The sequence below is a fragment of the Phodopus roborovskii genome, unplaced genomic scaffold (genome assembly GCF_943737965.1).
Source record: "Phodopus roborovskii unplaced genomic scaffold, PHOROB, whole genome shotgun sequence".
Classification (NCBI taxonomy): domain Eukaryota; kingdom Metazoa; phylum Chordata; class Mammalia; order Rodentia; family Cricetidae; genus Phodopus; species Phodopus roborovskii.
In genome coordinates, this window is record NW_026126485.1 from 2,736,979 (window position 1) to 2,755,821 (window position 18,843).

The 18,843-nt window shown below is 40.3% G+C and overlaps 1 protein-coding gene across 5 annotated transcripts in view; it reads right to left on the reverse strand.

Moving 5' to 3' along the window:
* Nucleotides 1–7,573: 7,573 nt before the first annotated feature.
* Nucleotides 7,574–18,843, reverse strand: part of Arid4b (AT-rich interaction domain 4B) — a 121,822-nt gene continuing 110,552 nt past the window's right edge. For 4 of the 5 annotated variants that reach the window (XM_051194730.1, XM_051194728.1, XM_051194726.1 and 1 more), the window contains 4 exons: nt 18,055–18,168; nt 15,736–15,945; nt 14,210–14,356; nt 7,574–9,336 (listed from right to left, as the gene is read on the reverse strand). In XM_051194730.1, the coding sequence (XP_051050687.1) occupies nt 9,206–9,336; nt 14,210–14,356; nt 15,736–15,945; nt 18,055–18,168 (602 nt within the window). In that variant the 3' untranslated portion in view covers nt 7,574–9,205. Of the gene's footprint in view, nt 9,337–14,209; nt 14,357–15,735; nt 15,946–16,855; nt 17,390–18,054; nt 18,169–18,843 lie in introns of those variants that run through there. The other variant, XM_051194731.1, reaches the window with a different exon arrangement.

Here is an 18,843-nt window from a genome sequence, read left to right on the forward strand (position 1 = left end):
GCCCAATATCTAGAATATTACTTAGTACTGTTAGCATGGACAAATAAGGAACTAGGGCATGCTTTGCTTGGAAGAACTACAGCCACAGCACTGTTGTATTAGTTATGAATTCGCCTTTCCAAAGTCAGAAGCTGGGATATGAATGATAGCTGTATCTGAAAGATGACAATAGTGACAGCCTTGCCTCTAGCATTTCAAAGAGCAATGATAGTACATTAGTCTTCCATACCCTAAAGAGGATATAGCCAAACCCTCTGCCGACTCCTATGAGTAGATATCTGACAATCCTCAGTGCTACAGTGTCCCCACAGTCCAGAAAGCATTTCTCCAAAGCAGATGCTTCAGCTTCTACAAATAAATTCAAGCACAACTAAGTTGAACAGGTGGCTGGCCTCTCCTCAGAAAACTGTAGAGGCTGAGTTAAGCAAAGCCCCATGAAAACACAACATTATACAGTGTCTTAGGGTTTTATTGCTGTGACAAGATACCATGGCCACAGCAACTCTTATAAAAGTTGTATTGGGGCTAGCTTACAGTTCAGAGGTTTAATACATTATCACCATGGCAGAAAGCATGTTGACATACAGGTGGACATGGTGCTGGAGAAGAAACTGAGAATTCTACATCCAGATGGGCAGGCAGCAGGAAGAGAACTGAGCCATTGGGCCTGGCTTGAGCTTCTGAAATAACTAAGCTTTGCCCCATTGACACTTCCTGTAACAAGAACACACCTACTCCAACAAGTCCACACTTCCTAATATCACCACTCCCTATGGGCCTATGGGGTCATTTTTACTCACACCACCACATACAGTATGCTTCTTAAAGTAGTCATAAGCAGAACAGTAAATGACTACTTAATTTGTTTGTGTATGTTCTGGTGGTAAAGGAAATAAGTCAAATCCTCACAAGTGCCAAGTAGTTGTTCTGCCACTGAGTGACAACCCTAGATCTTCCTAAATTTTCCTTGGAGGCAGCTAAATTGTCCAAGGTAGCCCTGAATTTTCAATCTTCCTGCCTTGGCCCCAAGTGGCTGGATTAAAGGTATGCATTAGCTATTACTCCCAGAATTACTGGGTTTCCTTTTTTATTTTTCTGTGCTGAATATTGTACTAGGGGCCTCGTGCACAGAGCACTTGGAGTGGGACCATTGTGGCTTGAGGGTAGCCACTCAGTGAGAAGCAACCATTCCACCCAAACTACTGACAGCAGGGACAATCTCCCACCTGTCCTCCAAACACCAGGGCTGACATTAGGGACAGATATTGCCTTACTGTGTGAACTTATGCAATCACCTAATAAGCACAAAACTCAGCAGTGGACCCTGGGAGTCGCTTCTCTCCACAGGGCTTCTTCCATCTCACAAGTACCAAGAGGCCAATAAGTTTGATTTACGTGCAAAGCACAGTAAGATTACTCAGTTTTCAGGAGGAAGAGCACACTTACCACAGTGAAATCACATAGATTCTGTTTGTCCATACTCTTTTCTAAAAAAATTACAAGATAGAAATGCATCTAAAAAAAAAAAAACAACATATGCATACTTTGTTTTGTTTTTAAGAAAAGGTCTCATATAGCACAGGCTAGCCTCAAACTCACCATGTAGCCTAAGATAACTCTGAATTCCTGATCCTAATGCCTCTACTTGCCAAGTGTTGAGACTGCAGGATTGTGCCACCACAAATGGCTTAGGAAAAAGCTAGTGTCATAGTTAGGATTTCCATTGTTGTGAAGAGACACCATGACCATGGCAACTCTTACAAGGGAAAACATTTAATTGGGGTGGCTTATAATTAAGAGGTTTAGTCCATTATCATCATGGCAGGACATGGTGCTGCAGAAGGAGTCCTACATCTTAAATCCACAGACAAGAGGAAGTGAACTATCTAGGTGTAGCTTGAGCACAGGAGAACTCAAAGCCCACACCAACAGTGACACTTCCTCCAACAAAGTCAAACCTACTTCAACAAGACCACACCTTTTATATTGTCACTCCCTATGAGCTTATGAGGGCAAATTACATTAAACATATCACAGCTACATCTGTTCAACTATGTTTATAACAGCATTATTTGTAATAGCAAGAACCTGGAAGCAACCTAGATGCCCTTCAACTGAAGAATGGATAAAGAAGATGTGGCACATTTACACAATAGAATACTACTCTGGGGGGGGGTGCCCAAAACAAAACAAACAAAACAAATAAATAAATAAATAAATAAATAAAACCAATGGAATCTTGAAATTCACAGACAAATGGATGGAACTTGAAGAAACCATCCTGAATGAGGTAACCCAGTCACAAAAAGAGGAACATGGTATGTACTCACTCATATATGGATTTTAGACATAGAGCAAAAGACCACCAGCCTATAATTCATACCACCAGAGAAACTATGATACAAGGAGGAATCTAAGAGATTCATACAAGGTCCCTCACAGAAGGGGAAAGAACAAGATCTGAGCATATTGGGAGTTGGGGGCAGTGAGTGGAGAGGGACTTAGGAGAAAGAGAAGGGGAGATGAGGAAAGCATGTGGGACTAAGAAGGTTGAGTCAGAGGAGGAATAGATGAGAGACAGAGAGAGAGACAGAGACAGAGAGAGAGACAGAGACAGAGAGAGAGATCATAAAAGAGGGAGCCATCATAGGATTGAAGAGAAAACTGACTCTAGAGAAATGCCCAAGACTGACCCCTACTAACAATTTGAGCAATAGAAAGGCTACCATAAGTGCCCTTCCCTGCTAATGAGATTGATGACTAACTTATCCACCATCATAGAGCCCTCATCTAGTAACTGATGGAAACAGAGGCAGACACCCACAGCTAAACATTGAGCCGAACTGGAATCCAGATGCAGAGAGGGAAGACAAGACCAGGCTACAGAAACCCACAGAGACAGGAGGAGCTAATGGGCCCCTAGACTGATAGTTGAGAATCCAGCATGGGACTGAATCAGACCTCCTGAACATGGGTCTCAGTTAGAAGGCCTGGGCAGTCTAAGGGACCTCTGATAGTGGAACCAGGATGTATCCCTGGTGCACAAAAGGACTTTGGGAGCACATTCCCCATGGAAGGATACTCCCTTAACCTAGAGGCAGGAGGGAGGGCCTAGTCCCTACTCCAAATGACTTGACAGATTTTGTTGACCACTCCTGGAAGGCACCACCCTCCCTGTGGAGTGGGGGTGGGGATAAGATGGGAGGGGGGATGGGAGGGTGGAAGAGAGGGAGAGAGGGAGAAAAGGAGAGAGTGAGGGAGAGGGAACTGGGATGGATATGTAAAATAAGAAAAATAAATAAATGAATGAATAACTAAATAAAAGAAAAAATATCACAGCTAGGGGTGGAATCCAGGGCCGTCTTTGTATTAAGCAAGCACTCTATCAACCAAGCTTTACACCCAGCCTTATGAAGCATTATCTTGATGTAAACAAGGAATACAAGGTGAAGATGCTGCCAATCAAAGGATAAACAGGTCTAGTGATTAAGGTAGATACACATGGCAGTGCCCATAAAGGAAGATTGTGAGAAGATGATCAACAGGAACTCCAAGAAAAAAGCAGTATCATAAGAGCAATCTGAAGAAAAAGTGTTCATTTTAATCCAGAGAGAAAATAGACAGGCAAAATATGAACAGAAAGATCACTCGCAGAATCTAACAGCTTCAAGTTAGTTGTTCCAAGGTTTTAGCAACAAGCAGCCCTCAGAATATGCTGGGGGAAGGGGGGGGGGTTGGAAAGATGGCTCAACAGGGAAAGGCATTTGTCACCAAGTTGGTTGATCTTTGTGAGCAATGTGGTGGAAAGACAGATTAGACTCATGTGAGTCACTCTGGGACTTCCACACATCACCATGGCATTGGTGCACTGACAATAAGAACACACAATAAATGTAATAAAAATATTAAAAGCTTTCTGGATCGCAGAGAAAAAATGGGAAAAGGAAGGAAGTTTGAAGTCGTGGAAAATTAAGATCCAAGGCTTTGTGTCACATGGCTGTAATCAAGCACTTGGGAATGTAGATAGGAGGCTCAAAAGCCAAAGTAGTTTAGGTTACATAGTGAGTTCAAAACCACCTGCAATATATAAAACCCCTGCCCTACTCCATGTCCCTCTTCCCCAGTCTCCACCAAAAAAAGAAAAAAAGTGAGAAAAAGGTGACTGGAAAAGTAGTGATGGTGTGTAGTTACTGGGTTACTAACTCAAATATACTGAAAAAAAAAAAAACTTTAATTAGGGAAATTTGATTCCAAGGAAAATCAAATTCATGTTCGACAGACATGGTGAAACTCTGATGACATAAACAAAAGAGTTATTACAAATGGCATAAAGGAGCAATAATGGGGCAGGGAAGGAGGTGAAGACCTAACAAGGGTGGTCTAGCAGTAACTGCTCAATTTGGGCAACTATGCTTCTTAAATTTGTAATTCTGCATACTATACAACTTTACCTAATATTTTTTAATTTTAGAGACAAAGGGAAAAATGAGAAAAATATTATTTAAATTCCCAATCTATCTAACACAGATAAGAAGAGAATTCCACCAACCTCCTTGCCAACCGTCAGTTTCTTCACATTTGTTTTCCTTGCCAGTTCTTACAAAACTGACCTTTTAATCTGGGATATACTTTCTTCTATATCACGTTTTCTTTACTTTTCAGTATTTCCTTTCAAATGTTTGAAGTTATGATTAACACTCAAATATTTTAAAAACTGTGATCCCACAAACGGCGTGAAATATGCCAGTGTTCAGTATTTGGAGTCAAGAGGAGCATTGGGCCAAGTCAGCCAGAGCTACATAGCAAAGTCCCTGTCTCCAAATATTTCAGCCCCTAAGCAATGTTGTGTTATCTTTCTAAACTGGCACCTCTTTGCTTTCAGTGGCTATACAGAGACTCCCAGGATGTTTGAAATTAGTCATGAAACCAGATTTGGTAGACACGGTCACACAAGCCTATACTCCTAGCTATTCAGACGAAGGCTGAGGCAGGAGTACAGCTTCTGAGCTAGGTATGTGCTAAAGGTCAGTCTGAGCAACTTGGTCTCAAAACGAAAAGTAAAGCTAGGTATGGTGCCTGTAATCCAGCACTCAAGAGGCTGTCAATCAGCTGAGAATGTGACAATGGTAAAATGCTTACCCAGCTCAAGGGAAAAAGGGTGACATAGAACAGTTAGTTAGAGCTTGCTTGTGTTACTTGCTAAACTTAATCGTAAAGGGATACTGGGACCACAGCCCAGTGACTCACCCTAGATAGAAACAGAACACAGGTGGATCCAATGGCACCATAATGCTGATGAGGGCAGCCAGCTGACCCAAGCTACCCCACAGTTGTCCACCCACGCTCCCTCTGTAAACACAGGCATGCTCAGATACAAGGTGTGGCACTCACTGCCCCACTCACCCCTACTCCAGGCCCTTCTTTCTCTTGTGCTGCTTCCCTCCCAAACCAGTGCTTAGACCTGAGCTTCCCTATGGCCTCAGTGATGAGTCCTCACTTCTGGATTCCTAGTCACAAGTTCCCTCTGGCCCCTTCAAGAATGGGGCATTGCTCTTCCATTCAGAACCCCTTCTTCAAGCAGTCTGTGGCTGCTCAGTACTAAGGAGCTGGGGACCTGATGATTTAGTTGGGACTCCAGTACGTCCTTTTGTCCTGTCAGGGAAACCTGGGCTTGGGAGTGCAGGAAGGGGAGCCAGAAGCACTTGGCCATTTCTTGTGGGTAAGCTTTAGGAGAACTCAATTTGTCACCTGCACATACCCACTACTGCTATACTATGCACCAGAGGATGTACATCCCTCTTAGCCTGTTCAGGCCGATTCTCACATTTCAAGGTCAAGGTTTAGATGCCATGAAGCTTCAGAGTTATTAGGTACAGGGTCAGTTGGGTGTAACAGAAAGGCTCAACAGGTATAACCCTTGACCTAACCCTTAGAGAGGGGGTCCTCCAAGCAAGGGCCATTTCTGGCCAAGAACTCAGCTCTGCTCTGCCAGCCATTACTCTGTGCACTAGGGAAAAGGGAGTATTAAAGAGGAAGGACAAGCGCCATGGAGTACTTAATGAGATTCCCCTTCATGAGTTCTGTGTAAGATGAGCAAGGTGAGCTATGGACTCAGACTGCAACAGCACCCCTTTGGGCCACCATCTCCTTCCTCTCAAGGACACCACGTAGGATGTCCAACCACCTCACTGGTCAGTTGCAGTGGCTGACATAGTGCAGACAGATTAGTTAGATGGCTTTTAAGGCCCTCTACAGACTACGATGAACCTGCCTCTTCCATCTTCCTCCTCCTTGCACAACATGATGAACAATGGGAAGCAAGGAAGTAGCTGTTGAAGTTGCATATTAGGGCCAGGTGTGGTGTACGTGCCTTTACTGCCAACACTTAAGAGGCAAAGGCAGATGGATCTGAGTTGAAGGCCAGCTTAGTCTATATAACCCAAGGCTCCACAGAGATCCTGTCTCAAAACAAAATGAAAAATAAAAAGTTGCAGATTGAAATCACTGCATTGTTTTTAAATATACAATGCTACTGTAGTGAACTAGAGTACCTTGGGAATGGGGATGGCCCATTGGCTGATTCAATAAAGCCTACTGGAGTCCTAAGAGGTGCAGACATCACTCAAACAAGAGCCACAAAAGTTCCACCAATTCAAAGACAAAAGACACTCTGCAGGTAGTATTTTGAATAAAATAAACATTTTTCAGCTATCTGTTGGAGGCACAAATCTACAGTCCCAGCACTTTGAGTGTAGTGGGCAGTTATTTACCATTGTTTAAACGCTTCCCTAATAAATAGCTGTTAATCATTTATCTTGGATCTTGTGGACAATTTAAACCCACCTTCAATTTGAGTCTCAAGTAGAATTGAGAATTTGTCAGTTTAAAGCCAGCTTGGGCAACACAGCAATTCTATTCTCAAGAAAAAGAAAAGGGATTTATGTTTATTGAGACAGTGTCTCAATCTGCAGCCCAAGATCCAACCTCCTGAGTGCTAGGATTACAGATGTGGGCCACTATACCCTGCAGAAACATTTTTTTTTTTTTGAACATTTATATATTTTATGTGTGTGACCACACAGGAGAACTTGCAGAAGGCAGTCTTTCCTTCTACTATGTGGGTGCCAGGGATTCGTAAATTCATTGGCCATCAGTATTCACCTGCTAAGTACCTTGCTGGCCCCCAAACAAAGGTAAAAGTTGTACTTAATATTTTTCCTTCTTTAGACAAGCTCCCAAATCATAACCAAAAACAAAAACAAAACAAAACAAAACAAAAAAAACAAATCTGTATTCAGATTGTAGCAAAATAGTATACAGGAAGATAATCACAGCCTAAACATTTTTGGTTTTCTTTCTTTGATTTGGGCTTTGGTTTGGTGCAATACTGGGGACTGAAACCAAGGCCTTGTACAACATACTAAGCATGTGTGGTACCTAAAGGGAGAACGATCCCTTTTGGGGTATCAGTATGAGCCCTTGTGATGATATAGGCTGCATGTACATATTCTCAACAGTCATCACATACAAAGTAAACTAAAATTACTTAATCTTCTACAAACAAAATCAAGGATTCACAAACTATGGCATTTTATTTCAGAGCCTTTGCTTACATTTGTACAATATATTACATAATTCATCATGTTTGCAGATCCTAATATATACTTTATAGTTTTATTCTATAAGTTTTTTTCTTCAACATTTTGCTGTCAACAAATCTTTACAGTCTGTACAAATTTGAATAACTTGAAACCATTTTTCAACAAAATTAGTTACTGTAAGCACACATTACAAGACTGAAAATGCTTTTCTTAGAAAGGTTGAATGTAAAGGATTAAAGGTTCTGACACATTAGCATCTACAACAAAACGCTTCGAGATTCTCACATGTATTGCCAGAAAACAAATAAAACATGCCAGCCTCGTTCAAAAAAATCACACAGAACCACAATTAAAACAGTAAAACAGTCTGTACAGTAAAGTACTGTGTATTAACAGTGCCAGGTTTTAAATAGCTTCAATGAACACATCCGCAATATACAAATGTCTTACAAAGGTGGGGAATTAAATACAAGTGCCAAACAGATTGGAATCATACAACATAAAAGTCAATACAAGAGAAAACAACTTGGCGCTCATTTTGCAGTTTATACAAGGCATTTAATTGTATAGGCCTACTACCCAATTAGCTATTTATACTTAAAATAACAACCCTCTTTTTGAGACAGGTCATATAAACAACCTAGAACCATTCTAACAGTTTGTTCCTGAAGTCTTTTTGCTGTAAGCTCATAATAAAATAAGCAATACAAATGAATTATCTGTATTTAAGGGAAAAGAAACATTTACAAGAAAACACAAAAATATAACTGTTATAATTCATTATGAATAAATATACACTTTGAACTGGCTAAGTACAATCTTTATACATTGTTTAAGATTTAATACAATTTATTAGCCATTTTCTTTTTTCACACAATGTATTATATCAAAATTAAAAAAAAATACTGATTTATAGAAAAATGGCAAAGTACAGTAGTCCCATTTCAATTTCAAGGGGCATGAAAAGCCACTGCAGACCTTTAGCCTAATTCAAACCTGTAAACATGTTCAGTCATTTTTAAAGAGAATCTTTACTATTTGGTTACCAGGACTGATGTCAAATAATATCCTGTTAACTGCAGGTTTTGAATTTGTTACATGTGCTTGACTTATACAATTAAAGTCACCCTAAGGTGACTTGCTTTAAAAAACAATTAGCTTGTACAAATGAAAATAGGTTCATATTTTTTAATAAATGAATGGAAAAATATCAAATGTTCCAGCTTTAACAAAATACAAGGGAATAATACATAAACAGTAAGTCATCTCACATGTTCTGGCCCACCCTTTCTCTGCTTACTGTGTTGTCTCTACAGGCAGTGAAAAGCCTCCTCTGCCACAGTGGAAGGCCTTCAAGTTACCAGACACGCAATTCCCAGACAAGTTGGAAACAATTATTGCTTGAGGAAAAGCAGTTCGTTGTACTTTTTCTTCATAAAAAAGTGCACTTAAGTGCCAAGTCAGCTTGTCAAGAAACAATTTTTAAATATAAAATAGTGCTTGTCTGATTTTGTGTGTGTGTGTGTGTGTGCCACTGTGCAGTATAAAAAAAGATGTGGCCCTCAACAGCCATTAAGTGCAAAGTGCTCTAGCAGGTCCTGCTGTCACCTGCACTCAACTGACATTCCATTCTGTGATGCGCTGGACATTGATGGTTCAGCTAGCGTCAACATAACAGCAGCTGTTATGGAGCTGGATGAGGGAGATGAGGAGGAGGAGGAAGATGTAGCAGCACCTGAGAAAAAGGAAGTGCACATGTTGAGTTACAAGGCAAACTATAATAGAAAGAAACAAATGCTAGTCTTAGCCTAAATTCCTAATGTGTTCTCCAAATTCACCTTATAAGAGCCATCCATGCTCACAGTCCCACATTATAAAGAAAGGGAAAGCTAGTGCATCTTAAGCAGCAAGCCACTGCTCAACAGAGACATCCAGTATAGAGCACAGAGTGTACAAGTGGTACAGCAGTGGCAAAGTACCTGCCTGGATTACAAGCCCATTGGTTCTTTCCCAGCCCTATCAAAGAAAGAATAAAATCAAGAGAGTGTGGGCGGAGAGGAGCTAGGTACCCATACTGCACAATACCTAACAAGGGCCTTTGGGGTTCAGTCCCAAGATCCTCTTCAGGGTTCAGATTGGACCATATAGGACACAAAAGGAACTTACAGTATCTGAGAGTGAATAAATTCCCTCACATTGTACTGTTCCAAGCAAGTCTCTTTATTCTTCTATCTCTATTCTAATTCTCCTGTCCTAATTCTAATTACTCCTAGCCTCAAAATTCTCTTATAACAAGAGACTTGAAGCAATGAAAAAATTACAAGAGTTCATTCTCATTGGTCAAAAGTACATTCCTAGGGTAAGCAATAAGGAGCCAAGTTGTTTACTATGGCAACAGAAGATTTTAAGGTTGCAGGAGTAAGATGTGTGATCAAAGCCTGGTGGCAGTGGCCAGTGACAAACTCCAAGACATAGGTCTTTTGACAGCTAGACTCAGCAATCCAAGAATTGGCATGCTTTCCTTAGGGTGCTTTGTGTAGTAACCTTGGTTAGACACCTGTGACTCTGACCTTATGCATAGCTGTAAAGTTTTAAACTTATAGTCTAGTTTGAACTTGCTCTGAGGTAAAAGTGAACTAACTGTATACGGTCTGAGCAAAAGAAACAAAGCAGTTTTTTAAAGTGTCTACGTCCTTGTGGGACAATAAATAGATCTAGTTATGAAACATGTTCCAGTATATTTCTATATATCAAACTTATACAGGTAAATGAAAAGTAACCTTCCTGACCACCCACAGATATATATGCCAGTAGATGGAGATATAGTCATGAGATTACTTATACACATCACATGAGATTACACACTACAATGCAGGTACTGGGGAGACACTAAGCTGCTTTAGCAAAAGTGAGCAAGTTCCCAGTAACCCTGCAAGTAACCCTGCAGGCCTTGCCTGGACAGGATCAGAGAGTCACTCCTCTGGTGGGTTGACATCTCACCACTAGTCGTCACCTGCTATAATTTGCATGGCCTCTTTTGATAGTCACCAAACACCAAAATAGTTTTGAATGGAACAGGAGAAGCTTCTGTCATTTCTGTCTTTCTGCTCTTCCAAGTTTTCCTATAAATTCATATGGTGCTAAGAACAGGGATGCTGAGACCTCACAGATGGCTTAGCAGGCACAAATTGTTTGCCTTTGTAGTCTAACAATTGAGTTGAACTCCCAGGACCTTCATAAAAGTGGAGGGGAAAAATGACTCCATTATGTTTTCCTCTTGACTTCCACATACACTCATATAATAAATGATTTTGTTTCAAAGTTTAAAAAGAATGGGAGGTTAAATTGAAATCCTTACCAACTGTACTACCTTGCTCAGTTTACAAGAGTGTGTGTGTGTGTGTGTGTGTGTGTGTGTGTGTGTGTGTGTGTGTGTGTGTGTCTCCTGGGTCAATCTGAATTTGACCTCTGGCCTCTATAAGGTGGAAAGAAAGAACTGACTTTCAAAAGTTGTCATCTGACCTCTAGATGCACATTATAGCACACTTAGACACACAAAATGTAAAAGCAAAATTTTGTTCCATACATGGGTATAAGTTGGAGAAGCAAATCTATTACCTAGAATTCTCTTATTTGCCCAAGTGTTCCCTCTACTGTCCCTAGTTGTTCATATTCTTTTAAACTTTAGATGGGAAATTATTGCCACAAGGCCTAATCTTTTATAAAGACAACTGTAATGGAACATAACCACACACATTTACTTAATGCATTTTGGAGCCTTTGAGAGATTCCCAACCTGAACCACCAGAGATGAATAGTTTCTATAGAGACTATGTGATCCTCAGACAGCCACCATCTCTGTAGAGACAACACCCACCTCCTACATTCTAAAACAATTTCATCTGTAGAATCTCAAAATAGGAATTTAAATTTCTTAGATTTAGCAGCACTTATTAAAACACAAGTAGTAGGTGGGGAGGTAACTCAGTCACTGAAGTGATTATCAGGACAATTCCATCTCTAGAACCTATATAAAAAAGCAGAGCTTGGCCAGCCAGATTTGCCTACGAGCAAGGCCCGGGCTTATGAGAGATGTTTCTTAAAAATAAGGTATCTGAGGTTGTCCTGTGGCTTCCACACACATGCACATACACACAGACAGGTAGAAGGAAAGTGTAAGGTAGTGCAGTATTATACAATACCCTATCTCTTGCCTTTGCTTTGGTTTAGATTATAAGATAGGGACTGAGAGAGAGAGAGAGAGAGAGAGAGAGAGAGAGAGAGAGAGAGAGAGAGAGAGAGAGAGAGAGAGAGAGAGACTCTGTCTCTGTGTATGTATGTATTTATTTATTCCTGGCTAACCTGAACTTTACTATGTACACCAATCTGACCATGAATTTGCAAACACTGTCTTATCCCTGCCTCTCAAGTGCTAGGATTGCAGTATGTGCCAACCAAAAAATGTAAGGTCATGTTCCATTCATATCAGCATATACGACTCTGTTTCTTTTTGTTTTCAAATAGCATCAAACTATATATTTACAAACAATAACTTCTTTTATTTCCAAGCTTTTGTTGTTATGAACAATGAACACTTTGTACAACAAATATAATTTTATTTATTTAATGACAGGGTCTTCAGCAGGCTAGTCCCAAACCTACCATGTAGCCAAGGATAGCCTTAAGATCACAATTCTCTTGTTTCTATTTTATCTTTCAACTGCTAGAATTGTGTGTGCCACCATGCCCACCCTGCTACAAATTAAAAACTCAATGTCTATTTTCACTGGCTTGAATATAAAATTTAACAATTTTCATCAGCAATGTTATTTCAACATTAATTGCTTGACATCTTGATTGGATCCAGACTCGAGTCACTCTAAGCTACTATCTGAACGAATGGTACATGCTTCCCTTATAGCCCACTCCCACTGCTGCTCCTAGAGTCTATTTTGCACCCAGCATGCCATTTTCTTGTCTACACATTCCAAAAATTCTCTATCTACTCAGAATAAAACTGCAACCCCTTCACTCCAGTCTACAAGGCCCCACGTGACATGCTTTCTGCTATCTGAATAGAATCTCTACTACTCTCACACCAAATGGTTTTCATTCTGATGTGGAAAGGAACCAAGTACACTCTCACCTAAGAGCAGTGGTTCCTAATTTGGGGTTATTCTATCTCTCCAACCTGTGGATATTTGGCAGTGTCTGGAAGCATCAACTGTGCTATAGCATTGGCATGTGGGATGGTGACTAGAGATACTGCTAAACACCCTACAATGTAAAGGACAGCTATCTATCGGGGGAAAAAAATCACCAGGTCAAAATGTCAACAGTGTTGAATTTAAGCAATTCTGTCTCAGGGACATCTGCAAAGGATTTCTGGTATGAACTGAGTCATCTGCCACCCAAACTCCATATACACTAATGGAAAATAATTATACGTCATAGCTGTAGGGCACTAATATAATCCAATGAATATCCTTATAAAAAGAAGACTCAAGACATCTCTATATCCACTATAGATGTTTACACAGGGAAGAAGGTGGAAAAGACAGCCTACACACAAATCACAAATATGGCAGATCTCAAGAGAAAAAACAAGGTGCTGACTTTTTAACTTCAAGTACTGTGGAAAAATAAGTTTCTATTTTGGAGGTCATCTACTCTCTCATCCATTTTGTCATGACAGACAAGAAACAGTTTGAGATTTCCTATCATTTCTTGCCATTTAGCTCTCAAGAGAAAGTTCTGACTATTCATATTCTAAAGTAACCTAAATAGTGAGGGGAAAGAAAAGCTGCTACACTGTTGGGATGGAATTGTCAACTACTTCCACTATAGAAAATAAGGAGTTCCCTCAAAAGGTACCAGCAAAACTACCACATTATGTACAAAGCAGGACAGTGTTTACAATGGCTAGCAAAGTAGGAGAGAGGCATGGAGATAAGTTCATGATACAAGATCAAGACCAAATGGAAACAATACACTTTAGTGTACTCACACAGAGTGATGAGAGTCAACCATACTGTACTATATATATTATATATAATACAGGATATCTAAAAGATGGGATTTTTGAATGTTTTTGTAACAAGAGAAGATAGACAACCTAGAAATCCTGAAGTAATCATTCCACCACAAATATGGATATACTGAAACACCACACTGTGTCCATAAGATGTATAAATATGTATGTCAAAATATTTAAAATAAAGTTGCTACAATAATTAATACCTGGCACAAATGAAATGCACAACACAGGATTTGTTGGAGGAACATGTATAAGCCAAAAGACTTTATGATCTATGCATTATGCTAAACTTCTTTTTGGACACAGAATCTAGCTATGTAGCCCAAGCTGACCTGGCCTCCTTAATGCTAGGATGCTGTCTCTGCCTCCTTAATGATAGGATGACAGCCATTTGTCATTCAGTGAAGGCCCTCACATCCTTATCTTCCTTCAGATTGAGTGTGTGCTGTGAGCTCCATGTGAGTGGGCACTATGCTGTCATATCAGGTGAGGCTGACAAAAATAAAAAATTTGTCCAATGAAAAAACATAGATTTTCTTCAACAGCAGTGTTTTAAAGAAAAAGTACTTACTTTCTCTCTCTTTCTTCTTTAAACGTTTTCTCCTCCTGTCAATGGAAGCTACTTCAGATTTTAATGACAGATAATGCTTTCTGATTTCTTGCAATTTTTCTTGAAGAACTGAGATACGTTCGGCACTTGTCATATTTTCCAGGTCAGCTGTCAAATTAAAATATTCATTAATATGTATTTTGGAAGTAAAAGTTAAAAAACCAAAACCAATATGGTTATAAAGTCAAAGATAAATTATAAGAAATATTTTCTGGGTATGATGGTCCATACCTGTGATACCAAATAAACCGTCAAAAACAAAGACATCAAAAAATTTGATTCCTAAATTACTACCAAATAAAATGCACAACACAGGATTTGTTGAATGAGCATGTACAAACCAAAAGACCTTATGGTCTATGCGTTATGCTAAACTACTTCTTTTGGGCAGACAGGGTCTTGCTATGTAGCCCAAGCTGACTTGGACTTCCACTCTTGCTGTCTCTGCCTTCTGAATACTAGGAGTACACATTTGCCACTATATCCACTACTATCCGCTCCGCTGTTTTCTAGTCATTACAGTAACACTATAGTGTATCAGTTAAAAAATAGATAATGTAGCGTGGCTATATCTGGTGTAAGGCATAGTAGAACACACACACACACACACACACGGGGAGAGAGAGAGGGAGGGAGGGAGAGAGAGAGAGAGAGAGAGAGAGAGAGAGAGAGAGAGAGAGAGAGAGAGAGAGAGAGAGAGACCAGGTATGGCACAGCCTTGAAACTCCAGCTATCGGCAATTAAGGCAAGGGGATTGATTGCCTGAGCTTGAAAGCAACCTGATTTATACACCGAGTACAAGGCCAAACAGGCTATGTAGCAAGACCTTGTCTCAAAAAGCAAATTAATATTTACAAGTAGTATGCAAAGACACCAGAAGGTTAAAACTATATTTTGGAGGAGTAAGGAAGGGAAGGGAGACAGGGTCTCACTTTGTAACCCAAGATGTTCTCAAACTCTCAATCCTCCAGTCTCAGGCTCCTGAGCTCTGGGATTATAGGTGTGTGTCCCTATGCCTAGCTCTCATACTGTTTCTTTAAAAAGCAAAATAAGAAAAAGATACATTTTATCATTTTAAATTATTGTTTTAATTTTGTATATGTGTGTGGTCTATACTTGAAGGTGTCCTAAGAGGCCAAAGGTGTCAGAATCCTGTATCCCAGTCTGGAGTTACAGGCAGTTGTGAGCTGCCTGATGTGCGTGCTGGGACTTAAACTGTTATCCTCCGAAAGAACAATATAAGCTCTTAACCAGTAAGTCTTTCCTCCAGCACCCCTATGCTGTTTCCAAGCAGATTATCAACCTCACATGTACTCAGTGCCTTAATATTTTCTTTTAGCAATTTGTTTGTTCCAGTCAGGATCCTAGTAAGGTCTATACCATGTCACTGTCAGGTCTCTCAGGCTCAGTGTAGCTTATTTTTTCCAGCACTGGCATCAGGAGGAACTAAGAAAATGCCTACAGCCTAGTCCACATATGTTACTTACACATCTGAAAACTCCACTTGTACACCTTGGGAAGCCGGTTACTGGGCTCCTTGAGATCAGGATCTTTATCCCCGTTCTTGCCACACTTTCCTGGAGACTGCATCCTTGCAGGAGACTTGCTATTGTGGGACTTTATTCCAGTGGGGACTGACTTCTGAGTCTTACTCACACTTTCACCAGCTGAAAGTTCTTCACTGTCACTACTGTTTGCTGAAAGAGAAAGAAACCATCAATAAACAAAAGTTGGTCACTCTATCATCAACTTAAGAGGGTAACTATAAACTCACCACTTGAATTTTCCACTACAGTAAACAATCTACCTACAAAAACCTAGAAAATCAGTAGGAAGATTAGTCCCTAGGTTCAGCCCCCAGCACTGGAAAAATAAAACCTAGAAAAATCACATGCAAATGCAGACATAACTTAGCCAAGGGAAACGAAAGCCAAAGTCTTCCACCTGGGTTGTCAATAGTATGAACTCACTTTCATTGATCTTCCATTCTGCTGGTTTCACTATAAATACAGTGAGCTAGTATCTAGATGCTCCCACATATCCATACACAGATGCTTCACTCAGACACAGTCTTCCCTAGCTAAAGAGCTTTTTACTCTGTTGGAATATGACATTTCTTGTAAAACTTCTTTACAAAGACTTTATTTGTGCACAGCAAAATGTACCAATTCTGCTACCACATTGGTGCATAATCACCATTATCACTGAAGAATACCTTGGGAAACTACACTGACATGGGTAATGAATTCCTTGATCTCCTCACACAACAACTTGATTCCTAAAAGTCATCATCACAATCTCTGTGGTCAACATATGCCAGAGTTTATCAAAATCTGCTAATAAAGCTTCAGTCATAGAATGGATGAACTTATCCCTGACCACTTGTCACATGACAGGAGTAGTTTGTTTAGCTGAGCATGTCCTCTTTCCGGACACAAAGTACCACATTAGATCCCACTACAATGACTGCACTAAGACATGCTCAGAGAATGAGTAATGGTAAATTTATCAGGACTGAAGCCAGATAATCAAAGTTACCACCAACTGTTCTAAATGGATTAATATATTGACTCTTTGAAGAGGAGCCTTTGTGGAAATGACATAAACTGATATGTTGATGACAAAAGCATTACAGTGTAAGAAAAACATATTTTAACTATTCTATTATTTACACCAAGTAATCTATAACCAATTTGACATACATTGATGGCTTAGTCTTTAACAGCACTCAAGCAGGGGCTCTGAAGGTGTCAAAAGTGTTCCAAACTGTGAAGGTACACCTCTTTCCCTGAAAGTAAACAACTTCTGCCACTCCTATACATATCTCAATGAATCTTTCCCAGTCCTAACTGCCACTCTGGAACCATAGCAACTCCAAGCTAAGCCACCCAAGGCTTGGCCCCTTTGTGTGCTGTGGCCTGCCTCAGCCTGCCTGACACGGCCTTGCTGAGCACAGCCACCCGGGGCCCCGAAGGATGCCATATTCACCGCCTGGAAGTCATATGGGCTCAGCAGAAGCTCGGGGAGCTGACCGCGTAACCCTTTTCTGCACTGCAGTGCAGCCAAGGCCGCTGCTAGCAAAGGTCAGGCAGTGGAGGTGGCAGGAGTCTCGGAGGAGCAGCAGGGGTCAGTGTGGGGCACCTGAAAAAAAATTCTTTACATATTTTCCACTTCTCATTTTGTCTACAAAAATAATAAATAAAGATCAAATGCATAGCCCTCAGAAGAAGCAAAGCAGTATACTCTGCAGGCCAATGAACAGTACCTGCCAGCCTTAGAGCACACTTAGCAAAAAGCATTGCTTGTGATTGCTTTCAAGTAGTATGGATTGGGGACCAAAGGGTAATTTCATAGACTGGAACTTTGCCTACGACACTTATCTTTGCCTGCTGTTCTGGAATTACAAAACAATCCACTGCCTTGTAACAGAAGTACACATAGTACATGTAGACACTGAACATGAAGGTAAGTGAACCATGATGTCTACATGAACACTCCTAGACTTTACCCACGATCAGAAAACATCTGTGTAACTTTTAGCTGTTTGAGGCAGAGTCACATGTAGTCCATGCTGACTTTGAACTGGCTATGTAGGACAGAGTGATCTTGAACTCCCGATTCCTCTGCTCTACCTCCCAAACACTGGCATTATAGGTGTGCACCACCTGTCCAGCCTCTGTGACATTTTTTAAAGTTATGAGGAAAAAAATTCAAAATGTAGAATTATCCCATAACCAAATAATCTTTTAATGGGGGGGGGGGGTTATTTTTATACCATGAAGCTTTGAAGCAAATTTCACACTTACTGCCTTTCCCCTTCTTTTTGTTGTTCACCACGGTGGCTTTATGGCTTCTCTTCTGCTTTTTTGATGAACTTCCTCCTCCCTGAGCATCTTTCACTCTTTTCTGACCTGTACAGGCTGTGATGAGAAATAAATTAAGTTATACAGAATAGAATCTCACTTTTATTCTGATGGGCCTGGGGATTGAAACTAGGGCTGCACAGATTCTAGGGCACTGCTCTACAATGAAGATGCAAAACCAGTCCAGTAACACAAACCAGAGTCAGATATTCCCTAGCTGACCATTTAAATATTTAGAAAGCAAACCCCAAACTAAATTTTATAAGATTTATATAAATTATCATAGGATAATATTCCCAAATTTTAATTAACTGTTATTAATGAAGCTCAGCTACCCATTAAAAATTAAGGGCTTCGCTCTTCGCCTTTCCTCCGCCATAGGGCAGCACACGCCTAACTCAGATTCTTGCCATGTCTTCTCAAAAGACTTTCAGAATCAAGCGATTCCTGGCCAAGAAACAAAAGCAAAATCGTCCTATTCCTCAGTGGATTCGGATGAAAACCGGTAACAAAATCATGTACAACTCCAAGAGAAGACACTGGAGGAGAACCAAGCTGGGCCTGTAAGGAAGGATTCACACAATGACAAAACTGAGAGTTTGTACTGAATCATGGTCAACATGATCTATCTGCCAGATGGATGGAGATCAAGATTATTAACCTGCAGATTTGGTCATGTTTAAATTGGGAATGATTTGCCCAGTAATAAAAAATATAATATGGAATAAAAAA